General features: G+C 46.2%; 2 protein-coding genes across 10 annotated transcripts in view; one reads left to right on the top strand and one right to left on the bottom strand.

Annotated features, from left to right (window-relative positions):
• Positions 1 to 10,939: 10,939 nt before the first annotated feature.
• LOC138849401 (uncharacterized) lies at positions 10,940 to 16,657 on the bottom strand. The gene is made up of 4 exons (XM_089331401.1): positions 16,437 to 16,657; positions 15,685 to 16,328; positions 12,539 to 12,647; positions 10,940 to 11,882 (listed from the first exon to the last, which is right to left on the bottom strand). Exons 1-3 carry the CDS (start codon positions 16,655 to 16,657, stop codon positions 12,568 to 12,570), a joined length of 945 nt encoding a protein of 314 aa, XP_089187527.1. The 3' UTR covers positions 10,940 to 11,882; positions 12,539 to 12,567.
• Positions 16,218 to 27,228, top strand: part of THRB (thyroid hormone receptor beta) — a 402,102-nt gene continuing 391,091 nt past the window's right edge. For 2 of the 9 annotated variants that reach the window (XM_070072869.2, XM_070072870.2), the window contains exon 1: positions 16,435 to 16,573. The gene's annotated coding sequence lies outside the window, so the exon portion shown is untranslated. Of the gene's footprint in view, positions 16,307 to 16,385; positions 17,026 to 17,411; positions 17,505 to 27,228 lie in introns of those variants that run through there. The other 7 variants (XM_070072863.2, XM_070072868.2, XM_089332310.1 and 4 more) reach the window with 6 other exon arrangements.

Raw genomic sequence — 27,228 nt, 5'->3', positions numbered from 1 at the left:
TGGTGGATGAGGAAATGTTTTAAATACAAAGGAATTCAGAGAAAACTAGAGCAAATCTCATTTTACTTCCCCACGTTGTTCCACATCTTCTTCCCCTGGGTGGCAGCATGTTAGTAAGGCCCCACTTAAGAAAATGTCATTTTTATGTGATGGGCACTCCGATTTCCACCTCTGTCCCATGGTCAGTGAATGTTTTCAGTCAAGGATGGGCTGTGGTCAGACAGCCCTTCCATTCATCTTTCCTAATGACCTGTGAATTTTCCCCTGACTGAAGCTTTTATTTCGGAAGTAAACATTTTGCTAACTAGTCATGGGTCAGGCAGGCACATTAACAACTCCCTGCTAATTTATCATCGCTGGACAGCTAATCTCCATTGGGTAAACCAGGTCCTTTTGGCTCTTGTGATTTTATGATGTTGGCAGTAGCAGTTAATGCACATTACTTTGTCTCATCAACGGCCTGGGAAAAATTAACCTTTTTAGGGTCCATTCAACATGATTAGTTTGCTGCTGATGTATTTTAAAAAGATGAATTGTTTTATGACACAATATTTCTTTTTTTAAAAAGAGAGATGGAGAGACAGAGAGAAAGATCTTCCATCTGCTGGTTCATTCCCCAAATGGTCACAATGGCTGGAGCTGGGCTGATCCAAAGCCAGGAGCCAGGAGCTTCTTCTGGATCTCCATCAAGGGTACAGAGTCCCAAGCACTTAGGCCATCTTCTGCCACTTCCCCAGGCACAGTAGCAGAGAGCTGGATCATAGGTGGAGCAGCTGGGACTTGAACCAGCACCCAGAGGGGATGCCGGCACTGTATTGGAAGGATTTACCCAGCACACTACACTGTCGGCCCCTGTGTATTTCTAATGCAATTAGTTCCCTTGGCTACATTTCGGGGAACTAATTGCCAAACCAGAGAATTGCAGGTGATTCATAATTAGTTAATGGATTTTTTTTTCCTCTGCAGCAATGTTTGTAAAAATCATCTTCTTTTTGGCGCATTTTTACTTGCTTATTGGGCATTTTGTGACAAGTGTATTACTTAGAGTGTTAGGCTTCAGAATGTTTATTTGCCCTCTATTCCGAGGAAAACATTAAAATTCTTATTTAATTTGGTTGATTTAAGGTAGTAATGGATAAAATAGCATATTGCTAATCAATCCACATTTTTCTCTTATTTTCTTTAAGATGCTAAAGATCTTGCCCATCAGCAAGATCTTTTTAAAAAGAAAGATTTATTTGTTTATTTGAAAGGCAGAGAGCTAGAGAGGAAGAGACAGAAACAGAAAGAGGGAGAAAGAGGGATCTTTGTCTGCTGGTTCACCGGCCAAATGGACACAACGGCTGGGCTGGTCTAAGCCAAAGCCAGGAGCCTAAAACTCCACTGGGTCTCCCACATGGGTGGCGGGGACCCAAGCACTTGGGCCTTCTGCTGCTTCTCAGATGCATGACCAGGGAGTTGGACTGGAAGTGGAACAGCCCAGGTTCCTCCCTATTAGAAGTGGCGCTCTAATATGGGATGCTTGTGTCATAGACAGCAACTAAACCAGCCATGCCACAACATCAGCCCCAACCATGTCTTAATCTAAGAAAATCATTAAGCTGTAACAGCAACACTCAGATTTTCTGACAAGGTCAGGTAGAACAGAAGTGCTTACCTTGTCCCCTCAGGGACATTTGGCAAAGTCTGGCAACATTTTTGGTAGTCATAACCTGAGGGATGTGGGGGGAGGGTTGCATGTGTGTTCTTCTGGCACCAAGTGGGTAGAAGCCAGGCCTACTGCCAGCCTCCTACTGGGCAACACACAGCCTCCTGCAAGGACCTGCCCAGTGCAGAATTTCTGTAGTGCTAAGACTGTGAGACATGGGCCTGCAAGCTTGCGTTGGGTACCAATACCAATGACAACAATTGAGGCAGTGTGCACTTTGCGTACTGAGTCATGGTCCTTTTCAAAGGTGAGACTACAGCAGCCCTAAAGGAGGAGCTCAGCTAGGGAATGAGGAGACACAGGTTCCTGCGTGTCTGAAGAGCGATAAGGAACACACTTCCATGAACCCTCACAGTGAATCCTGGCCATTGTTGGTTCCCTCAGATAGCTTAGCTATTTTTAATTTTTTTTTTCTGACAGGCAGAGTGGACAGTGAGAGAGAGAGACAGAGAGAAAGGTCTTCCTTTGCCACTGGTTCACCCTCCAATGGCCGCCGTGGCCGGCGCGCTGCAGCCGGCACACCGCGCTGATCTGAAGGCAGGAGCCAGGTCCTTCTCCTGGTCTCCCATGGGGTGCAGGGCCCAAGCACCTGGGCCATCCTCCACTGCACTCCCTGGCCACAGCAGAGAGCTGGCCTGGAAGAGGGGCAACCGGGACAGAATCTAGCGCCCTGACCGGGACTAGAACCCGTGCGCCGGTGCCGCTAGGTGGAGGATTAGCCTAGTGAGCCGCGGCGCCGGCTAGTTATTTTTAATTTTAATATACTATAATTTTTAATTTAATATACTATAAAATCAGCATACAGCAGGCCCAGTCACCATGAAATTTCTTCTTCCTTTTTCTAAGTGGGGGTTAAGTGTGGTCTTTAACTTGTGAAGTTTATTTTATCCTTGTGTTTTTTGTTCTGCTTATAGAACACAGTCTTTCAAACAGGATGATAATTTAAAGCAGATGTGCTTCTAAACTAATTTTTGCTCAAATCCAGCAATATAATAAAATGCAAAAAAAAAAAAATCCTGGGAAACACTGGTGAGACTTCAGGATAAAGAGTTTTATAATTTTCACAAGGAGTGTTAGTTCTCCCCTTTAAAAATTATTTGCTTGTTTATTTTCTTGAAAGGCAGAGTGACAGAGAGACAGACTGATGGATAAACAGGGAGCTCCCATATGCTGATGCCTTCAACAGCCTGAGCTGGGCCTGGCTGAAGCCAGGAACCAGCAGCTCCCTCCAGGGCTCCCATGGGGGTGGCAGGGGCTCAGGTACTTGGGCCATCATCTGCTGCCTCCAAGGCACATTAGCAGGAAGTTGGATCTGAAGTGAAGGTGAGACGTGATCTCAGGGAAGTGAAGGTCCCAGGGGATGGCTTACCGTACTGCACCACAACACCTGCCCCAGATCTCTCCTTTTTAGGGTACCTTCTCGGGTGCCCTTTTGCCACTTAATTCTTTCTGTGTCTTTCATTTGTCCTTTCTGATTTCCCTGGTTTTGCTTTCTGCTGTGTATCCTGCGGTCTTTTCTGCTCAGCCCTCAGTTCTTGGCGGAAATGCCACTTTGTTAGAGAGTCTCCATGGCTATCCAATCTCAGTCAAGTCCTTCACCCACCAGCCTGGCTTGGACAGCCTCTCTTTCTTTTTCTCGAACTCCATTTCTGTATCCATGCATTCATCTAGCTATCTATTTACCTGGCTATACTTTTTCCCCAAACACACAACAATAGGTTTATTAACAAATGAGCAAAAATATCAAAGTGTTCCCTGGTGTATTAGTAAGGATGTGTTTGTTGTATGTAAAAGACCATATTGCAAACTTTTTTTTTTGGACAGGCAGAGTTAGACAGTGAGAGAGAGAGAGACAGAGAGAAAGGTCCTCCTTTTTCCGTTGGTTCACCCCCCAAGTGGCCGCTATGGCCAACGCGTGGCGGCCCGCGTGCTGCACCGATCCGAAGCCAGGAGCCAGGTGCCCCCTCCTGGTCTCCCATGCAGGTGCAGGGCCCAAGGACCTGGGCCATCCTCCATTGCACTCCCAAAATTCTTTACACTAAGACACATTGAACAGCTTTCCTTTGGAAAATCAGTTATACATTTCTAGTGCTTATTACTTTTCCACAGTTAAATCTCTTTTGTCATTTCATGTCTTACATTCCAAAGCCCACTCCTCATCATCTGCCTTGGCCTTTTCTTCAATCTCTCCAAATGGTATAACCAAACCACCCTTAAAATCCTTTCTCTAACTATGTTGCTTTTCCCTTAAGATCAGTTTTCAAAGTCATCATGCCTTGGGTGGCAGTATTTTGTTTCTTTGTTTTATTTTTAATTGACACACACTAGCAGACCATAAGAACATGTGTGGGGCACAATGTGTTTTGATACATGTATGCATTATGCTGGTGATAAGATCAGGGTCATTAACATAGGTGCCACCTCAAATATTGGTCATTTCTCTGTGATGAGAGCATTCAAAGTCTATCTCTCTATTGGAATATACTTATTTCTCTTTTTTTGGGGGGGGAGGATATACTTTTAAATGTCTTTCTATCTCACTTGTTTCAAAATTTCACAAAGGATGATCTCAATTTACTTCGTCAACCATGATCTTTCCAGAGCCTGGCACCTTGCCCTCAAGGAATGTTGGATGGGTGAAATAAAAGCTACCTACTCAAGGTACGTTGCCTGCCAGCACTACTGAAATCCCTGAAGCGTGGATCTTTCCCTTCTCTGTGATAAGGTGAGTGCACCCTGCCATGGTTGCTCCAGGTACAAACACCCTCTATTATCTGATCTCGGCCTAATTTTCCCTGTGCATGTGCATAAAATGGGAGTGAGCCCACGCCTGTCACTATGGGTCATAGTTTGGTCAAGACCAATTTACAACTCAAGTACACAACAGCCTTTGTGTTTGGCTCTGGGCCCCATCTCTGAAGCACTGTGGGAACACTTTGGCTAAAATTCCTGGTATGTGGGTGCAGGAGTTGTGGTGTAGTGGGTTAAGCCACTGCCTGCAGTGCCGGCATCCCATGTGAGCACTAGTTCTGGTCGCTCCCCTTTATATCCAGCTCCCTGCTAATGTGCCTGGGAAAGCAGCAAAAGAAACCCAAGTGCTTGGGCTCCCACCTGGGAGACCAGGGAGAAGATTCTGGCTTCTGGCTTTGCAGCCATCTGGGGAGTGAATCAACAAATAGAAGACCTCTCTCTCTCTCTCTCTCTCTCTCTCTCTCTCTCTCCCCCCCCTCCCTCTCTCCCTCTCTCCCTCTTGCTCTGTAATTCTGCCTTGCAAATAAATAAAATAAATCTTTAAAAAAAATTCCTGGTGTGTGATGAGTCCCTTACACAGATCAAGGCACCAGAGATCACAAGGGGCCCCTTGAAGATTTTGCTCAATTCCAAGAGGAGAGTGAATGGAACCTGTGATTGTTTTCATTTAAACTTCTCCAGCCAGAAGTTTGGTGTGTGCCTCTAAGTATATCCCAGCAGCATGACACTGCAGATCCTCCCTTCAAGAGAAACAGCCTATGCTTTCCTGCCCTTAAATCTGGATTGAACATGTGACTTGCTTTGGCCAATAGAAGTTTAGCAATGTGACATAAGCAGAGACTGGAAAAGTGCTTGTGCCTTGGGGGCTTACTCTCTTGCTGGTCTCTGGACTTGGGTACCACCATGTGGAGGATCTTTGGCTACTCTGCTGGAAGACAAAGGCTATAATAAGAGCAAGGCTAATCCATGCTGGCTGAGGGGCCCCAGACACACCAGTGTGCCAACCAGCAGACAGGTAAGGGACATGATCATAGACTACCCAAACCCAAGTTAAGGGATTGCCTGGCTAGCCCACAGATCTATTAAATGCAATTCATGATTTCTGTTTTGCACTGCTAATGTTTGGGTGGCTTGTTAAGCAATTAAACCTAACTGATACAATCACAGACAGCACATTCCTATCTGACTGCTCAGGATGGCTACAAGTGGTGAGTTAGGCAGTGTTTGTGGAACTCGTCCGTCCCTTAAACTTGTTTAAGGTGCAAAAAGGGACTTTCTGATCCCAAGGATGGGAAGGTTGCATTTAGAGAACCAAGGGGCGAGAGAGTGATCAGAGGCTGCTCTATTGGATGACATGGTGATGAAAGGATTCTGATCATCAGAAATCTCAGCTATGCAATGATCAAGGAGGACAGTTTTAGAGGGAGATCACAATATGTACAAAGGCCCTGAGGCAGAATTGAACTTGCTACGTTGATAGTATAGCAAAAATTAATTTTATAAGGGTCTTTGCTGTCATAGCAAGCCATGGTCTCTGTCACCCATCACAACATGAATTATGGGTGGCTGTCTTTCATAGGTTATGGCCTTAAGGGTCCACTGGGGCTCAGCTTTAGACTGAATTGTTTTTCTGATTAAACAAACATTAGAAACAGTAGAAAAACAGGAACTTGAAGAATCAAGAAGTTTGAATTAAAATTAGGGGCCAAAAGTCAAGAAGAGGAAGCTGCTCACCTATCATGGTTGCTTGTTGAGGTCTGCTAGTTTCAGTTCTCAGCTTAGAAGTAAATGCAGGCTCCAAGTCCTTGCCTCTGGCTTACAGAAGAGCCGGTGATTTCGCAGGTCAGGGCACACTGCCTCTGTACTATTCCTTCTGTATTATCTGATTAGTTCTTCATAATTTAATTTCATGAAGCCGGAAAGACAGAAATCACATGTCCATGTTACAGTAAAGAAAACCGAGACTTGTTCTCCACATGACCATTCTTCTGTTAGGCAAACTGAATATGCAGGCTCTAGCAATTACATTGTCAACAGTGACAGGGGATTGAGACCCAGCCGATAGGCATCCCAACACTGCCTCCCTTCAGGAGACATGGTCTCTGCTCCCTGCCTGCCTTTTAGGTATTTTTGTGCATTTTATTCTGGCCATGAATCATGAAATGATGTGGCTTCACTCCTGAGAAAGATCATTTGTGAAAAGAATAGGAAAATTAAACTTTACTGATCAAGGCATTGTTCAACATTTTTTAAATGAGATTTTTGATAGTCTCCTTAGAAATTAAGATTTTTTTTTCTCCATTTTGCAGATGGAAAGAAACATAGGGCTCAGGGAAATGAACTAGAGGCAATAATGTGAATGATTCAACATTCTTTCTTGTTGCTGGTGTTTCCTCTAACCTCAGGAGCCACAAAGCCTTCTTTCAAATACTGCACTGAAGCTTGGAGGAAGAAGGAAGGAGTAGGCACACACTTGATGGGAGCGAGACACTTCCTGGTAGGGATACTCTCGAGTCAATCAACCCAACAGCTTGAATCAATAACACTTTTTATGGCCAGAGATAAAGAGGTTTAAAATCTGAATCTAGATGAAATGTTCTCCACTTAGAAATCTTGAATGCTCTCATGCAGAGTCCCACACTTCACTGTCATTTTTTAAATGTCATGAATGAGTGGAAGATGGAGCGGCAATCATTGAAAGGAATACCAGAAAAGAACATTTCATGATCTGAATGTACAGCTTCTCAGCTTCTCCAACCATCAACTAATTAAAAGCAAAAGTGATGGGAAATTCAATCTGTAGTTCACCCAGACAAGCAAATAAAAGCTTCCAGCTACTAGATATATGCATCTAATGGGAAAAAAAATGCCTACAAATCATCAGGAAAAAAAGGAAAGCACTTTCATGTCTTCCCCAGAGAGCCTTCCATTGTGAATGGAACTTAAGTCCATTTCATTTTTACCCCATTCAGGGGACCAGATCTTGCTTTGAAATCATTAAATTCTTAAGTTCCTTCATTTAGTCAATGAATACAAAGATATTATTAGAAAGTATAGAGAGCACTCCTCAAAATGAAGACCTTTCTCTGATTGTTGAATGGAAATACAATTGCATGGACTCTTAGAACACAAGAGCTAGGAGGGGTTCACTTAGAGTGATCCCTTGTGTTTATTCATATGCGTGGGACGACCAGGAAAGAAATGACTAGGCCAAGGGCACTCTAGTAACTATGAGCCTGGTTCAGACCACGTTAGCTACAAATTCAATACTTGGAGATTTCCGGATGATTCTATTTTGTCCTGTGTTGGAGGAAAAAAAAAAGTTACCAACATTCTAGATGCTTCATGTTAGAGAAACTTAAGAATTTTGCAGCAGTTAGCTTATGTCACAGGGAAACTACTCACAAAAAGCCCTAAGAATTGAGTCATTTCCTCCAAAAGGCCACTGCTAGAAGCTAGTGCTTGTTTATCAGCAAAAGGAATCTGTCTCCAGAAGACATCGCTTCTGCAAGTCTGAATTCAGCCATGTATTTAGGTTTGGGCTCATCTTTGCCAAAGATAGACAAGCCCCTCCTTCAGAGAACTGACATCCCACTCAATGACGTTGAAGGCTCACAGAGGGAAAGAGTTTGGCTGTCTTGCTTACTTTAGCACCCAGAATAGCCTGCCTGGGTAGCAGGCAGTGTGCTGTTAGGAGTATTTGTAAGTATTTGTTGAGTAGTTAACTTGAAAATAAAAAAAAGGCCCTTTCCCTTTCAGGATAAAAGTTGGGCTTTTGTCATTTTTCTAAGTTTCCAAAATAAGGAGAGATCACATTGATAAGCTAAGTAGTATGCGCCCGTGGCCTCTGCATAGCATTGGCCATCTAGGATTACAGACTTCCCTGTGAGATGGGTATGATAGTTGTGTCCATTTTTTTTTTCCAGATGAGGAAACTGAGGCTTAGAAATTATGTCCCCAGATCACAGGAACAGAAAGGACACAAAGCCGAAACTCACATCCTTCGTCAGCACCTTACCTGTGTTACCCAGCGGGGATGGCTTTGCTCTCAGCCTGCATAACTGAAAACCCGGGGCTTTCTTGCATCAGCACTGGATTTGATTGTTTTTCCTAGCGTTGCAGTTACAGGCATTCAGAATGTGTTTTTGCAGTTGTGTTTGTAGGCGCTCCCTATGAATATTTTGTGTCTTGCTTTGTAAGCCAAGGATGAGGGGAGTTTTATCCTAAAAGAACAACACTGAATGAAAATAGGAGCTGTTGCTAAGACCTGTGTTGCCCTCAAATTGAGAAGCTCACTTAAGCTGACAGAACAAGTAAATTCAAACTTATGACTGTTTCTGCACATCTGAATCATTCAGGAATTTTTTTAAAAAAAGATTTATTTATTTATTTGAAAGGCTGAAATACAGAGAGAGAAGGAGGGAGGTAAATAGAGAGATCTTCCGCTGCTGGTTCACTGCCCAAATGGCTGCAATGGCAGAAGCTGTGCCAGGCCAAAGCCAGTAGCCAGAAATTTCTTTCTGGTCTCCCACATAGGTGCAGAGACCCAAGCACTTGGGTCATGTTCTGCTGCTTTCCCAGACACATTAGCAGGAAGCCGGGTCAAAGTGGAGCAGTTGGGACTACCCATATAGGATGCTGGCACTGCAGGCAGAGGCTTAACCTTCCACGCCACAGCATTGGCCCCCATTCAGGAATTTTAAAGATCTCAAAATCGTCCATAATCATGATCATCATGTTATATGTGGTATCAGATCTAAACACATCCATCTTCTCCATGAAAATAAATAAGATTCACTTTATTCCATTCCTAAGCAGAAAGAGTATTTTAACTAAATTTTTAAAATTACATTTTGATTTTTATTTATATAAACATTACAAAAGAGAAGTAGAAGTTAACTTAATTGACATGTGTTGGGAAAATGTATGTGTCTTGATTCATTAGATTTCTTCAGTGACTGACAAATAATTAACAAAGTATTGAATTTTTTGTGCACTCATCATGAGCATAGGTCATTACAGTCCAGTAGCAATGACTGAGGTCATCTTAAAACTATCTCTGAAGCTGGCGCCGCGGCTCACTAGGCCAATCCTCCGCCTTGTGGCGCTGGCACACTGGGTTCTAGTCCCGGTCGGGGCGCCGGATTCTGTCCCGGTTGCCCCTCTTCCAGGCCAGCTCTCTGCTGTGGCCAGGGAGTGCAGTGGAGGATGGCCCAAGTGCTTGGGCCCTGCACCCCATGGGAGACCAGGAGAAGCACCTGGCTCCTGCCATCGGATCAGCGCGGTGCGCCTGCCGCGGCAGCCATTGGAGGGTGAACCAACGGCAAAGGAAGACCTTTCTCTCTGTCTCTTTCTCTCACTGTCCACTCTGCCTGTCAATAAATAAAAAAAATAATAAAAAATTTAAAAAAAAACTATCTCTGAAACAGGAGGAAGTTAAGCCTTCATTAGTAAATGCTATGGTGTTCCTACATTCCTTTCCCCCATTACATTTTTCTTGATGCACTGTAATACATGAGTATCTTCATTTTTACACAGGTTTTTAGTCTGTATCTTAGTTCTTAAGAAATGTTTTGCAGCAGCAATTAGATAATTGGTATATAGGCAATATTGATTTTCAATTCTAATTATTTTTAGCACCTTCATGTTGTGATACTGTATAATATTGACTCAAGTTAGGTTCTACCAGACTTTCACTATTCTGTTTGTGATCACTGTAAAAATGAACCAAAGTCAGAAGATGCTAATTGATCATCTTTGTGTTGCTCAGGACTGCGCTAACACCCCAGAGAACTTGCAGAGTCATTCAGAGATGATTTATGACCAGCAATTCCTCTCCTAAGCACATACGCAAGACAACCGAGAGCACATATCCACAAAAAGCATTGTTCAAGCATGTTCATAATGCTTTGTTTGTGATATTCTCAAACTGTTCAAACCAGAAACCACTTACATGTCTATCAACTGGAAAATGAATAAACAAATTATGTTATATTTATATATGAAATGTCAAACAGAAATTAAAAATAGAACCACTTTCTGATCCACACAATAGTGTACAGTTATCTAAAAACATTACACTGAGTGAAAGCAGCCAGGTGTAAGAGAGAACACGTTGTATGATTCCAATTATTTAAAGTTCAAGCTCTCGGAAAGCTCATCAATGGTGACAGAATTCAAAACAGTGGTTACGTGCAGAAGGGGGTAATAATCGACAGAGAAAAAGTACAAATGTTTTACATTCTGGGAATATTTTCTGTCTTGTTCTGGGGATATACAAATATAAAAATTCATCAAACCGAACACTTAGAATTTGTCTCTCTTACTATATGTAAATAAGACATACCTAAAATATTATCACCCTGAACTTTTTTTTTAGCCCAATCTTCTGTTTAGGACCTATATTCATATTCATGTTTAATAAGCTCATACCTATCTCATTATTTTAGCTGTGTCTAGTTAAAGAAAAAAAATGATTCCTTTTTAATATTTATTTATTTATTTATTTGAAAAGCAGAGTTACAGAGAGGCAGAGGCACAGGCACAGAGAGAGTCTTCCATCCGCTGGTTCACTCCTCAAATGGCCACAATGGCCAGAGCTGCACTGATCCTAAGCCAGGAGCCAGGAGCTTCTTCTGGGTCTCCCACACAGGTTCAGGGGCCCAAGTACCTGGGCCTTCTTCTATTGCTCTCCCAGGCCATTAACAGGAAGCTGGATTGGAAGCAGAGCAGCCAGGACTTGAACCACCTCACATATGGGATGCTGGCATCACAGACTGCAGCCTTACCTACATGCATGACTTTTTAAAAAGGCCTTTTCTTTCTCCCTTCTTCTCCCCCCTGCTCACCCCACCACTCCTTTTCTTCAGAGAGAGAAAGGAGAGAGAGAGGGAGAGAGAGAGAGCGAGAGAGAGAGCGTGTGCTTCCATTGGTTTGTATATTACCCGAATGCCTACAACAGCTGGTGCTGGATCAGGTGGAATACAGGAGCCAGATACTCAATCCAGGTCTCCCATGTGGGAGGCAGGGACCAACCACCTGAGCTATCACCCAATCATCCCAGGGTGCACATTAGCAGTGAGCTGGAATTGGGGGGTTAATTGGCACTCAAACCAGACACTCCTATATGGGAAGCAAGTGTCCCAAGCAGCATCTTAACTCTTAACACCAAATGCCTGCCTGGCCCTCTTCTGATTGGCCTGGGGCACAGCAGTCCCTTCAGCAAGGAGCTATGAAGATGACTCATGACTCCCAGAACATGCTCCCATTTTTCCAGCCTCATGCACTTGCCCTGCGATCTCTTTTAGTGCACACAGGTGATGTGATGATGATGATGGGATGGTTGAGGGTACACCCTCTGCCACAGCACCTGGGCCCGAGCCTGAGCAGGTTCTTGTGTCATCCTGTGTGTCAGCTTGCCCATCTAGGGAATGGAGTGCAAAACAATACTTTGAGTTCTTTGAAAACTATGTGGAGGATTCAGGACAGTACCCAAATCCTGTTTAGCCATGTTATACAGGTAGGAGCCATGAGTTGCTAGGTCTGATCATGCCAAAATGTCTACTGCACTTCAACATACTCTAGGCTTCTACTACAGCAAAGGATCAAGTTTGTTCCCCAAGGCCAGGTTCATGGTCACTAAAGCTGTGCACATGGAGCCTGGCTAGGGGACTGGCACTGAGTTCAATATCCTATTATCATCAGATTGAAATTCCTAATAATTTTATGTTTGAACTTCTACCTTGTAAATGAAGTCTGATGGGGCAGTGGCACATGTATTTGAACATGGGATGTACATATCACATGCATGTCCACAGCAATTTTTCACTGCTACACTCACAGACAGCACTCACAAGCACTGAATTCCATTGGACCCACAAACTGCAGGACTTCAGGAAACTCATGGGGGCTACGAAGTAAGCAGGTTACAACACATGCCTTCTGCTCCAAACGGAACTTTGTTTGAACGAAGAAGGCAACAACCATGTCCTTTCTTATTCACATTACCTCCCTGTGTTAACTAATCACTTACTATGAAAATGATGACATAGAAAGAAAAGGAAAAATGGAGTAACCTACATGTAATTCCTTTTCCTTGCAATTCGTCCTCACTCGTCAGTAAGCCAATGAGTGGTGGTAGAATGGGCAGGTATGAAGAAGGGCAGTTTCATGTCATGTTTCCACTGCTCTGGTAGAACAAAACACATATGTATATGTGAGCTACAAAATACAGATAATATAATTTCGTTAATTTCACATGTGAGTCCAATGCTCTTATATTTGCACTGAAAATTGACACTGCAAAATACTAAGATGACCTAAAATTTCAGGTTTGTTTCCCCTTACTTAGAAGGACATTTAACAACAAATAAAAAAAATCCTGACAATTCCAAAGACAGAACATGGAAAAAGGAGACAGCTTTACATTTTGTACCTTTGGTGCCATTTTTCCCAGCTTCTTCAGTAAAGAGCTCTCAATTTTCATTTTGTATCGGTCCTGCAAATAACACAGCAAGCTCTGCCTTTCCCTCTCACTGGCTTCTATCAAAATTTCCACCTAGTGACCTTATGTAGGAAATCCTCCCTGGAAGCCTCTCATTCTTCCAGCTCTATCTTGGTCTCCTTGATAGCTCTCACGTAGAGGTATATACTGTTGACCCTCTAGATTTGCAGATGTCCCATCCTTAGAGTCAACCAACCACAAGACAAAAAGATTGGGAACAAAACTTGCATCTGTACTGAACATGTACAGAAAATTTTCTCATCATAATTTCCCCCAAAATACAGTATAATAATGATTTTCATAGCATTTACAGTACATTAGGTGTTCTAAGGAATCCAGAAAAAGATGACTTGATATATAGGGAAGGATGTGTTTGGGTTATATGCAAATGCCAAGCCATTTTGTAGGAGGGACTTGAGCACCTGCGGATACGGATACTGTTGGGGGAAGGAGTCCTGGAACCAATCCCTTCTGATACTGAGAGGTGACTGTATTCATACCTTTCTCACTGAACCCTTACCCTTGAACTCCCTTTGAACCTGTCATCTTCCCTAAGAGTCTGTCATTTCTAAAGGGCTGTGAAGATCATATCTTCCCATCCAGCTCTTATGGACCACAATCCCTGGGGCCCTCAGAGCAAAATTAAGTTCTAGGAACCAACAATAAAGAGACAGAATCAGAATCTCCAGGGCTAAGCCATTTGGCTGCACAGCCAGCTGCAGAGGGATGCAGCCATCTAATGAATGAAAGAATACCCATGGTTCTGTCTCAGAATGGTACCCCCGAGAGTCCACACACGCTTTCACAAATCTGGTCCACGCTTGATGGACAGCTTCAAATGACATCTCTTTCAGGGAACCCTTCCTTGATTTTTCTTTCTCTCCCACCTCCATCTCTCTCCCTCCCTCCCTTGCCATCTAACAATTATCTTTCACACAGGCTAAATTCTAACTTGAATTTTACTTCTCTGATTTAACTCTGGTAACACCGAGGGCACAGCAGGACATGATCTAGGCTTAGCTGACCTAGGTACAAAATCGAAGGACATGCCAAAAAATTCAGTAAGTAATGGAAAGTTTTTTAAAAATCAAAAATAATGCAATAATCACCCATAATATACAATATCTGAAAATTTAAATAGGGCTCAGACCTTGTACCTCCAGCCACACTCACCATGGACTAATTTCAGCCCTTTGGATCCTGTGGTTCATTTTCCTACACCAGTGGCTGCTGAATGAATGAATCTATGAATGAACTGCTTCCTTGAACTGAATCATCAGCTTGAAATTTATAGAACCTGGTGAAATGTGATCACGAGTCCTGAAAACAGCCATGGCGTGCCCTCTCGGGGAGCTGCCTGGCGACACAGACCCACATGCTCCGAAATTTGGATAATAAATTCTGCTTTCATTCAGGTCCTCATGGCATCCTCCTGCAGGGTCCTGGCTTATGAAAATGAGTGTCCTGTTTTGTTGTTAACCATTTACCAACAGGCCAATCTGAGGGTCAGTTCCAATGGAATCCTAGCAGTTCCTGTTGCTTCAATGACAGTGCATTAAATAATATTGTTAAATAATATTTTACAGCCACAGTCTCATAGATTGTTTGAATGCAGGGTTGTTTCGTTAATGCCTGAATCGACCCAGAAGTTTCCAGGAAAATGAGATGAAAAGAACAGTTTTGTTTCCAACGAAGGGAAGCAACAGTTTTTTAGCAAAAGAAAAAAAAAAAGCTCCAAGTTAAACTCAGGAAGAGAACCAGCAGACTTTAGGGCCTGTCTCCAAGGAGGCCTTGCGTGACCGCTTCTCCCCCTCGTTTCAAGGTTTGCAGAAGACCACAACGCACCGTGGTCCCTGCAAGGCAGGAAGATCTGCTGGTTCAAGGTCATGGCCCACCTGCCCCGGGCCTCTTCCTCCTCAGCCGCAGCTTTTCCACCCACCGTTAGCCACCAGGGGGCCGCCTTTTTGGAAGAAGTGGTGTAGACTGCACAGCTTCCCTCCTAACCAACCGAAAACACCCCGGGGCAGCTTTGGAGCAAAGCCCAGCAAACTTCCCTGCCTAGGAGAACCGTGGCGCTCGCCAGTCCTGGGGTGCCACCTTATTCTGGGCGATGGAGAAAGGCACGGATATCTCTGGAAGAACCCAAGGAACACTGGATCCGGGGAGCCCGATAAGAAAGGCTGCTTCCCGTAGCGGGAGAGCCTGGGGAGGTGGGGGGGGAGGTTGCAGCCTGCTCCCCAGATCCTGCGCGTGCAGGAGGCGGCGAGAGTTCTCCACCGCTGTGGTTGTGCCCTGCGGTCTGCAGGGTCGGCGGCAGCCTCCGGCCCCTTTCCCTGGGATGCTCAGGGGACGCTGGACCCAAACAACACGTGTCCCCAGCGGGAGATCTAGAACGCTCCCCGGACGGTGGAAGCTACAAACCGCCGTGGCTCTATGACACTGTGCCACACGAATAAGCGTGTATACGGAGTTACGAGGTCGGGGTTGTGTCAATATTGTCTAAGAAAACAAACGTGCTCAGCCGCCCAAAGGGGCTGTCGCCGCCGCAGCTTCCCACCGCCCCCATTTCAGGAGCCTGGGTGCGCAGTACGGCTCCAGGTCTGGCCGTTCACGTCGCGAGCCGCCTGCGTCCTCCCAAGCCGCCCCCCGCCCACTCGGGCCCTCAGGACTGGAGGTGGGTGGCCCCCGTTCTCCGGGGACAGAACTCGCCCAGAAGCCTCACTCGGTTTTGTCTTCCGGGTTTGCTGCGTACGTTGACAGGGCAGAGCCGAATTCCCGGGCCGTCCCGCCAGGGACCTGCGGAGGGACCCGGCCCCGAACACACCTCTCCCCAGCGTGTGCGCAGCAGGGACGAAGGGCGTCCCCTGTCCGGGCCGGCCGGACACGTTCCAAACTTCCATTCTCCGGGTGGTGGTGCAAAGAGAACCGCCAGACGGCCTGCCGGGCGGGCGGCCCCAGGAGGAGCCAGAGCGCCGCGCTGTCCTGACACGCGCGCGCCACAAGTGGTTCGGGGGCGCGGGAGGCAGCGGTGCGGCGGCACGGGCCGCGCTGTCAGCCGTGCCCCGGAAGGTCGCCCCCCGCGAGCCCGTGCCACCCGCTCCCCGTTCCCTCCACGTCTCCAACTGGAGGAATGACGCCCAAATGCGCACCTCCGCGCGCACGCAGTCGGGTGGGTGGACGCGAGGCCACCCAACCCATGGCGACGTCACTACCCCTGGGAGGGCACGCCGGAGGCGGGGGCGCGGGGGGGGGGGCGCCGCACCTGGGAAAGCAGGTGCGGAGGCGGCAGACCCTGGGGTGGCGGGGGCGCAGGGCCCGGGGTCCGGGTGCGCAAAACAGGCGCGGTGAGCATGGGGCAGCTCTGGCCTCGGAAAGGCGAGGGGAGTGGGGGGGCGGGGAGCATCGGTCCTGGCCCGGTGGCCCGGGGCGGCGGCGGCAGCGGCGGGGTGCGCGGCCAGGAGGCCATTTCCTCACTGCGCCCCTGGTGGAGCCCGGTTTGCCTGCTCTTGGCCGCCGCCGCCGCCGCGTGAACCGGACAGCCGGGAGGACGGGAGGGGAATCCAGGTCACCGGTTCGCAGATCCGGCGCGGAGCAGCCGCCCCGGGCCCGGAGTAAGGCAGCGCCGCCGCCGCGAAGCGGGCCGGGGCGGGCCGGGCGCGCGCGCGGGGGGCTCGGAGAGGCGGAGACTCGGGCATCCCGGCCGCACTCGCTCGCTACGCCTATAAAAGTGGAGTGGCCGGGGAGGGCCGGCGCGGCCCTGGCTGCGGCCGCCTCTCGTCGCCCGGGGAGTTGACATTTTGTAGGAGTCGCGCGACGCCCCGTCGCCGGCGCTGCCCGGGACCCCGCCGCCGGGAGGAGGGGGCGGAGGAGGGTGGAGACTGCGGGGCTTGGCCAAGGAAGGCGCACATCCTCGGGCGGGCGGCCGTGACGCGGCGGGGATTAACTTTGCATGAATAATGTGAGTGCGCTGGGAGAGGAGACCTTCTGCTCCCGGGCTCGGGCAAACGCCCGCAGGCTGCCTCCCCGGGCAGGGGCGCTCGACCCCACCGGCTCCACGGCACCGGTAATTGGGCGAGAGGAGCGCGCGGAGGCGGCGGCAGGGGTCGGGGCGGCGGCTGAGGGGCGACAGTTGCAGCTGTCCGGAGGGCCGGCGGGGGTGGTGACGGGCGTTGCGGGAGCCTGAAGGGCGGGCGCGCGCACGGGCGGGCGGGCGCGCGCACGGGCGGGCGGGCGGGCGGGCGGCGGGGGTGTCAGCCGCCCTCGCTACCTGCTCCGCGGGGCTGCGGCGCCCGGGTCTGGAGAAGGCGCCCCCCGGGCTCGCGTCGGGCAGCTCGCGGTGGCGGGGGCGGCCAGGGAAGCCGCGGCGTGGGCAGCGGCGGGCCGGGGTGGCCGGAGCCCCCTAGGATAGCAGCCGCTCTGTGCCTGCGACCCAAGCCCAGTTGTTGACAGGCTCCTTGTGAAATGGAGTTTGGCATCCTCAGCGCCGAGCGCAGTGGAAGTTTCCATGAGGAGGAAGTTGTAGGACGCGGGGCTTCGGAAAAGGTTGGCAGGCTCGGGGGTGGGGTGGGGGGGGCAGTTTAAAGGGACTGTGAGCCTGCAGCTACCCTCGTGCGCCCGACCCTTCCCTCCTGGCTGGGCATTCGGGGTTTGGAAGCAGAAGGATCCCGAAGGCTGGCGTGCGCTGCCGCGGGTGCCTGGCGACTCCACTCCCTCCGCCCCCTCACGCACACACAGCGGCGGCGGCTTGGGCAGCCACCCGGGGCGGGCGCCTCTTCCTCCGGGTGGCCTCCGGGTGGTCGTGCCGGCTGTGCGCCCCCCAGCCTTCAGGGTCGGGCTCGCCACGGGGGAGCTTGCGTTTCGTCCTCGCGAGCTGCCGCTGTCATTTTTGTTGGAGGACTTCCCAATGACCATTGTGAGATTATTCGTAGTGCTAATTTTAAGCCTTCTGATTTGTTCCACGGAGGAGGAAACGCGAAGGGTGGTTGTTGTTATTATTAATGAAAGGTTAAAAAAGCATGCGATTTACGCCAAACGCGAGATTTTTAAAAGAAGAGTCTAGAAGCATAACAACTGGTAAAGTGAGTCGGAGGAGGAAGAGAGCGGTTACCTGAAAAGCCAGGTTCAGACTGCCATCCTGCCCTCTCCACGCACGTCTAGATCCATCAGTAAACACATTGGAAATCAATTCTTCCACTTAGCAGGTCTTTGGTCTGAGGTAGGCGTGAGATTCACTTTTTAAAGACCTGTTCTGTAGTTGAAGAAGTGAGGCATACCTTGCAGTGTGTTGGTATCAGAGAACAGCAGTTTTTATCATGGCAAATATATTATTAGGTCGCGTACACCTGTTGGGCCATATTTTCATTCATGATTTGGCCTTAGTTGAGTATGCTTATGTACGCTGTAACAGTATGTTACATGCATTGCACTGCAAAAGGGTAAAAATCGCATTTCGGTCAAAATGTTCTGTGATTCATTCTGAGTATTCGTGGTGACTGATTTGCTCCCCAGTTCACTGCTGCTTAATTATTTCTAATTTTGAAAGAAGTCAGACGCTAGAAAGCATTCATGAGAAAGGTGGTTCAGTGCAAAGTATTTTGAACAGTGCATGTTTTCGTGCCGTTTTGATGGACTCTAACAGAAAATCAGTACTAATTGATGTGTGTGGGGTATTCTCTGTGAAGGCATTGGTGAACAAACCCCCATTTATTATTTGTGCGTGTTAAACAGATACTGTCAGGATCTTATTTTCATTTAATTTCAAGGGCTTACTATATATTGGAAGTGGAACCATCTGCTAGTAAATACAATTTGTCCTTGTTTCATAAGGAGCCAAAGTAGATGAATATAACTACAGAACTGCTTTTGATTTTTTTAAGGAAGCAATTTCTGTTGGCATTACAATGCAAACCCATAATCCCAATGACATTGGAACATTCTTTCATAAACTTAGGCTACAAAGGGAAATAAATATTTCATTTTCCCCTTTAACTGCTTTGTAGTGAATTCTGCTGTAATTTGGTGATGGGTTAAGACGTTCCTTTTAGTTCAGTCTATTTGAGTGAGGATGATTTTCTAAAACCTCCTTAAGATGAGAGAAGGCTGTGGATTCCATTTCCTTTCTGGGATTTTTGCAATCCTTTGCAGCATGGGGTGTGTGGAACTACCAATGGGTTGCATGTTTCTTTTTATAGTAAGCTCATCCTTTTGATGGAAATCATAGTCAAGGTGATTGGTTTCTTTCGCTCTTTCTCATTTTAGTGTAAAACAATATGTCACCTTCTTAGAAAGCTCTTTCATGACCACCTGAGCAAAGGGAGGCGCTTACTCCCTTTCAGCTATTTGGTTGCTTCCTTCTTTTTCCTGCTTGGATCTTATTTGGGATCTGAATTGTTCGTTTCCACTGATACTTGTTGATTACCTGTCTGCCTTCCCTAGAATATAGAACCCAGGAGAATAGAGGTCATGGTGCCTCATGCTTGATTTTCCAGCATATAGAATAGTAGTTGGCACAGAGTAGGTGCTGGGTAAATCCTTGTTGAATAAATTAATTGTTGCACCCAAGTATCATTGTGTTCCCCCAAATGTCTGACGAAGCTTCCCAAGTGGGCGCCAACTGGGCAGCCAAGATCTGTGCTGTATGTGCATAGAGTTCACTCTTTGCTTATTTTTCTCTCTTTTTCTTTGAGACAAAAGCTGGCCCTCCATTCTGTGCCGTGACAATGCAGTCATTTCTGTGAGTTTCTCCCGAGAGCTCGTGCCTTCAGCACTCGGAAATCCTCAGGAGCAGAGTGTGCCTTGCTTGTTACCTAGAGTCTCTGACGGCACCATCCTCCAGCTCCCTGAATTTCAGCAGAATCGTGAGTTCCAGAGGCACTGTCAAGGCTAAGAGTGATTCCAGGGACCAAACATCACTGGGTGATAGCATTATCTTCTCACTCAGCAGGCCCTGGCAGTGTCTCTGGCCTTGGCAGCCCTACGGGGACCATGAGTGTGTGGTGGCATGGTTTGATCTGCAGTAGTGGTTGATGGGGAAGGGGCACAAAGGGACAGTCAGGACCCTGCAGAAGAGAAGTAGCCCTTGGCAATAGATCTGGAGATAGCCTGGTAATTACTACATGCTGTAGTTAGATCAGCCAACTTTTCCCCTTGTCGCTTTCACATTTTCATAAAAATATTCTGAACCAGGTGGTTGTGGGAAATATTGCATTATCTGAGTTTTCAAGTGGCCAGGACATGATACTCAAGGGGTCATCTTCAAATTAATTATTAATGGAAATTCTTGCCAATTGGGAATAAAGGAAATGACCGTGATGATTATGATCATTTGTTTTTATTTATTGAGTATCAACTTTCAGAAATGTGTCTGAGTAAATGCATAATAAGAATCTCACAAAATGAGAGAGAGAAAGAACAAAGTCTTGCAGAAGCTGGAAGATGATCTAAAATCCTAAGTGTTTGCTGCTTTAGAATATTTAATTTGGCTCTGAGCTTCTTGGTAGGCAAGTTAACAGGAAAAAAAGAGGGGAGACTGGAGATGAAAGTTGCAAAGACAGACCAGATAACAATAGAGTGCTTACCATGGCACCTGCAACTAGTATACACTCAGGTACCATAGACAACACGTGAGCTTCACTTCTACAGAAAGTGCGGTAAAGCCATTTGTATGGTCACGTCTTTCACCAGTCTTCAAGAGGAAAACGTGTCCAGAAGGCATAACGGTAAAAGGGAACCCAGCATGCAAGTTAGGCTCTGGGGGCCCAACCTGGGATGGTTCAGTGGTGGAGGTGCTGGCCATAGTCCCCAGTGCAGAAACAGAGCTCAGAAAACCTAGAGGAATGAATGGGCAGCAATTCCTTTTTAAGCTAACTTTCTCGAATATCCAGTGTCTGAGAGCAATCTGAGAAGACAGGGCATCCCAGCGCTTGAAGATGGCTCGATGACCATAAACCTTTCAGAACGAGCCGCCCTGATGCTTTGCGCTTCTGTCTGTGTGGCCCTTCTCCTCCTACAGAGCAGTCAGTTTCAATTTCTGCTGCCACCTCTATGGTGTGGTGAGGGGCTGTGTGTGGGTTTGTCTATCCTTGATTCCCCAGGGCCCAGTTAAGAGCTGAGCGCTGGAGCATAGATCAAACACTTGGAGGAATGGATGGAAGGTGGTGTGGGGAGGGCCGGTGCTCCTCTTTCCCTTCTGTGAGGGTATTAAGTGTCATCTTCTGACTTGGTTTTGTCCAAAGTGAATGTTTGCTGCCTGGATTGCATCATATGTCCAGATCACAGCTGACTGTTTTGCTAGAAGGGCTTGTTCTGGTGTCAGAGCTGGTTGAGCAATGCATGGCAAGTTAACCCCTTGCTTTATTTAAAGTTGTTGACTCTTTGCTTGTCACTCCTCTTTCAGCCTTCGTATGTCTGTGCACCTACTGTGTGCCTGGTCCTGCTAGGCGTCTGACAGTTCAGCGTGCAGCCCAGTGACCCATAAGAGGATGTACATGTGTTACAATAAATAATCATCCATTGTGATGAAATGTATAGCCCATTAGAATTTCTCATATGACCCCAAATGAAATAAAAGTTGTTTTATCCCCGAGGAGGGAGCTGTTTTGTGGTTTCTGCAGCCTGTGTGTATTAGTGCAATTCCAGCGGGATTCACCCAGGATTCTCTTGTGTCAAAGTGGCGTGCGCTGAATGTATTAGGCCGGTAAGTTTCTGCAGGAGGATGCTCACTCTGCCCTTTAAGTTCCCAAACTTGTTAGTCAATTATGTCACTTAAGCAAGTGGCGGGCAGGCTCCAAATCACTGAGTCACAAGTAATGCATTTCCATAGCCTCCTCTCAGGAATCTGGCCAACTGACAGCTGGAATAGTGATCCACGTTCAATGCTAATGTTCTCTGGTCTCTCCTGTCCTAATTTCTGGGGACTTCGGAGACTTTCTGTACTGGCAGCTCTTCTTGTGCAGTACTATTTTTATTGAGTGAGAAACGGAGCTCTGCTGTGAACTTAGGTATCTCTTCCAAGTAGCAATTCCGGGGAGCCTGGAATTAGAACCCAGGATCCTTAACTGCTGGTCCAGGAAGTCACGCTGGAGCCTTCCCATCATGACGGTCAGACCTCCTAACATGCAGCTCCCAGAAGACGCTTCATCACGGTGTTCACCCTCTTGCACACTCTGTGGATCTGCTCTTAACAAGCCAGAATATCTGGTTTGAGGCTTCTGCCAGAAAATATAACCTTGAACTGTCTGCTGGGCGACAATTACCAAAAATTAAATGACATTTGCATGAAAGTGTTTGAAGAACAGGAAATCAAAAGACAAATTCATGGCCCAGCTTGTCAGGATGAGGAGGGTTCTGGCTAACATGTTTGAGCTTTGCTTTATTTATTTTTCCTTGTCTGTGTATTTTGATGTTTCCTGATCCTGCTTTTAAAAGAAATTCATATTTTACTCTTTATCATTGTGCACGCATGTATAAGTATATAGGTATTATATGTGTGTGTGCTCTAAGAGTAGACAATAGATGAGGCACCTGTAGTAATTAGGAAAGGATAGATCTGCAGTTACTCAGTCAACTTGCTAGTTCCAAAAGAAGGCCTTCAGGGAATTTTGGCTTCCCTTCTGTGATCAAGAATTTAGGGATTTATCAGAAAGTCATGAATGATGAGTTGATTGATGCAAAAGCATGACCAACCAAAGGCACGCACATTGACAGCGCATGTGTCTTCTTTCTCCATGAATGTCCTGTGCTTATTTGACTCCTGGGGGACCCAGGAATGTTAGTGCTGGGGAGAGTTGAGATGGCAGTCGTGGTTCTGTCATAGTATTTGTGACATTTGGAACTTCTTGAGGATTCTGCTGCTCTCGGCATATGTTGCTTCTCCCTGACTTTGTGGGGTAGACTTTCTCCCTGACCCTGGCTTTTCCCAGATGTCAGTGAGGCCTACCCAGAGCAAGCGGCTAGAAAATGATGTTCTGTGATTACGATCGTGACATTTCCCCGGCTTGGTCCTCTTTCTCATGTTTTTCTCCCATATGCGTAAATGTGTCACCAGCGTGCATGTCTGTGCATGCGGAGTCTGTCTCTGTGACAAATGTGTGTCAGGTTCGCACATACAGTGAGAAAGGCACACAGGCCTCTGCCTTCTGCTGTGCTTCCATTCCCAGCTTCCAGATGGTGATGAAACATGGCACAGGTGAGCTGGTGTCCCAAGCCTCTAGTCTCGTTTCCAGTCCCTTCTACTTACTCCTGAATACGTGGGCAGATCCTCATTTAATCGACTTTGTTTTTATTTACTACTTTCTTTTTTACTTTATGATCAATTACTTTTGGGAAACCTTGAGTTGAACAACATAATGCAGAAATTTTCAGAGCTGTTTTTTATACTAGTGTGCGTTGTCCAAGGCAGTGGTGAGGGAGGAGGTAGAAAAGCTTGTTTGATTGCCTATTTTTGAGTGTGTGTGTGTATCTGTGTGTGTGTGTGTGTGTCTGTGCGTGCAATGTGTGAGTGTGTTAAACCTCCAGGGGCTGAAGTTCAGTACAAGAGATCTTTAGGAACAGTTCACTCTATTACACTTGCAAGTTAGCCTCCTCCATTTTGACCTCTTACTACATTTTATACCAAGTGACAAATCAAAGGAACAGCATCGTGCTCCACAGCAGAAGTGTTTTGCTTTTTTTCACAGAAAAAAAAAATCCAGCAGTTGTGTACAACACAGGTCAATACATTGTTGAAGAGTTCTGGGATGATGTAAAAAATCTTGCTACAATTCCGGTTGCTTTAAAAATATTGAAAGCATGATCTATATCTTTCCTCATGTCTGATGTTTTTGTGTACTGATGTGCCTCGACTTACGATGGGGTCATGCCCGATCAAACCCATCGTAAGTTGAAAATGTGAGTGTAAAGTGCTTGCTGCACAGCACCGCTTGGCCGCGCGGGGCGCTGCAAAGCGCCGGGAGTTCCCCGTCCTGACCGCCGGGCTGACGGCGAGCTGCTCTCCGCTCCCGCCCACCGTGGCCGCAGAGGATCACACGCCGGTCCGAAGTCCTGGAAAAGATCAAAATCCCGAATCTGAAGTCTAGTTTCCACTGAATACGCATCTCCTTCCCGGAGAAAGCATGAGTGAACCATTCTAAGTCAGAGACCATCTTGGTTGAGTTACATGAGCTGGAGACTAGCTTATTTGTGCTGTGCAGGTGTTTGCCTTTTTTTGGTTTCTCCGAAGTGTGATTTCTGATCCCACTAACCGGAGATAGAGAAAATGGGTTTAGTTCTAACTTCCAGCAGCAATAGGGGACATATAGTATTGTTTACTCTTACATTATTTACTTCAAAAAATAAGGAAGAAGAAGAAACCAGGGGAACTTTTTACAGAATATCTTTCTTTAAAAAAAAAAAAAGGTTTTATTTTTACTTATTTGAAAGGCAGAGTTACACAGAGCGAGAGGGAGTGACAGAGTCAGAGAGAGATCTTCCATCTGCTGGTTGATTCCCCTAATGGCCGCACTGGCTGAGGCTGGGCCAGACCAAAGCCAGGAGCCAGGAGCTTCTTCTGGGTCTCCCATGTGGGTTCAGGAACTTTGGCCATTTTCCGCAGTCTCCCAGGCACACCAGCAGGTATTTGGTTCAGAAGTGGAGCAGCTGGGTCTCCAACCAGCGCCCATATGGGATGACTGTGTCACAGGCTGCAGCCTAACGCCCTATGTCACAACTCTGGCTTCAGAATATCTTTTTTTAAGGTTAATTTAAGTTAATAGCCTAGGTAGATGGTGAATCTATCAATTTATTCTGTGGCACAGTAGTTAGACAAAATTTGAAAAATGTCTCCTTGTGGCCTTGGGCACCTGGCTTATTAATGTAACCTCAGACTTTGTGCACCAATAAACACAAGATGTTGAGAAGGTGGAAATACGATCTTGAGTGGACTCCACATGCATGTTTTCTATTCATTTTATATAGGTGTTCAGATTTCTGTATTGAAGTTGCCACACACATACACACACAAAAATGAGCCTTAAAATAAATAAACTTTGTTTTTCTCCCGAAGTCCATCCTTCCATTCGTCCTAAATGCACTGGACACCTAACAGGTGCCAGGAACGATGGTATGTACAAGACATCATGTGAACATTTAAAACTCCTTGCCGTAGAGATGCTCATAGTCTCCTGGGGTGATCTGCGGGGAGTGATTCAGTGTACAGCAGTGATTCTCAGCAACAGGTACTAGCAGCATTTGGGACAATTTCTTCTGCACCTCTGAGTCGTCAGCCTTTTGAGCCAGATAACTCTTTGCGGCAAGAGGACTATCCTGTGTATCATAGGATGTTTAGCAACACCGCTGGCTTCTGCCCACTGGATGCTGCTAGATCCAGTAGCTTTCACTCACCCAGCGATGTCTCCGGGGATTATCAAATGTTTGCTGGGAGGCAAAATCGCCTCATTGAGAACCACTGATGCAGATGTTAAGAACCAGGGCTACGTAGTCAGAATGTGTGCATTCACATCCTGGCGTCACCTGGCTTCCTTGAGTGTGGTTAGATCCCTTATCCATTATAAGTGAAGATCAAATGGAATAATGTAGTGCTTGACCCACAGTTAAGTGTTCCTAAATATTAGCTCTTCGTAGTGGTGACAGTACCAATAGTTCAACAGGAAATTGCAATTTGATTGATGAGTTCAGTGATGTGGGAAGCAGAGTGTCCACTGGGGACATCATCACAGGTGGGGAGGGTTCTAGGCAGAAGGAACATGATGCACAAACAGAAAATGGTGTGTGGGTTGGGGGAAGGGAAGGGGCCTTGCACAGAGCTCGGTCTGACTGATATGCAAAGGACAGTAAATGAGGCTATTGGAACCAGATGGTGAGGATTGTTCGGATACAATCAGGAAGATGGACTTTGTCCTGACAGCGTGAGGAGGCTGAAGCATGTTCAGAAAATCAGATTTGTATCTTAGAGGAGTCTTTGGGGGAAGGTCTTGAGTGAGACGGAGACTGGAGGTGCCAAGCCAAGTTAGGGACCCTGGGAAAACTTGCCTGAGAGATCCAGGTCTGTCTGTGGGAAAAGATTTCACTTCCTCCAACATGTGGCAAAAGTTCTCTAATTTCATTCTAATAATGAATATTTTTAGCAGGTTAGCTCTACATTTGAGGGAATTTCAAGTTTCATTTGCAAATAGATTACACGATAGATTCTCTTAAAAGTGTTTTCAGAGTTAGTTTAACTTAAAGACCACCTCACAGCCTTTCCATGGTTAAATATAACTCCAAGGGTATGTCCGACATTCAACTTATATCCCTACAGTTCCCCTGCCAAACAGAAACATACTTCTGCATGCCTGCATTAAAATAACTTTGACATTGTTGTGTTTCATCATTTAGGATTACATATTGATTTTCTACCTGATGGAGATTTTACTTCTATAGTGATCAAGAGGAGAGATAAGTGGAGAATGAATGAGACAATGGTATATGGAAATACCACTGAAATGAAAGTATTTTGAACAAATCTCTTTGCTCATCTGAGCTTTAACTTCCTTAGTCATACAGTGGTAATTATAAATGAATTAGATAATCTCAAAGTTATCTTTAGCCAAGGAATGCCAAACACTTTCTGTAATAGATCATGTAGTGAATATTTTCAGCTTTTCAGGACACAACTGTCTTTGTTGAAACCACTCAAGTGTGCTATTGTAGTATGAAGGCAGTGTAGACAATCTGTAAACAAATGGGCATAGCTGTGTACCAATAAAACTTTATTTATGAAAGCAGGTGGTAGACTGTAGTTTGCTCATCCCCACCAGGCCAGCGCTGTTCAACAGAAATATGTCAACCAAACATACAGTCTAAAGTCTTCTAGCAACCACATTATAAATAAGTAAAAGGCAGCCAGTAAGTTTCAATACCATATTTTATTTTATTTGATATCTTCAAAATATTACTGCATTGGATCAATATAGAATAATAGTATATTAATCATTAGTTATTAATACAATGTTTGTTCCCCTTTAAAAAAAAAAGTAAATGCCTTAATTGAGATGCCGAGAGCAGAGGCCCGAGCTAGTTCTTGGTATGTTGACAGAGGTATTGCAGCTATTTTCCTGGAATAGTTTTAAGAGCTTTAGACTATTTAAATGACTCATTACATAATATCTTGACTAAAGAATTTTCCTAGTATTTATTCTAGTGTTTATCCTATAATAGTTTACTACCATGGAGCACCTTGTCTTTTAGTCAAAAAGGATGTTCGCGTGTTTTGTTCCCAAATTATAAATGT

This window comes from Oryctolagus cuniculus, chromosome 4 (genome assembly GCF_051225735.1).
Source record: "Oryctolagus cuniculus isolate XC-2025 breed Fujian yellow rabbit chromosome 4, ASM5122573v1, whole genome shotgun sequence".
In the NCBI taxonomy this organism is placed as follows: domain Eukaryota; kingdom Metazoa; phylum Chordata; class Mammalia; order Lagomorpha; family Leporidae; genus Oryctolagus; species Oryctolagus cuniculus.
The sequence above is the reverse complement of the archived record's forward strand: the minus strand, read 5'-3'. Positions and strand labels throughout refer to the sequence as shown.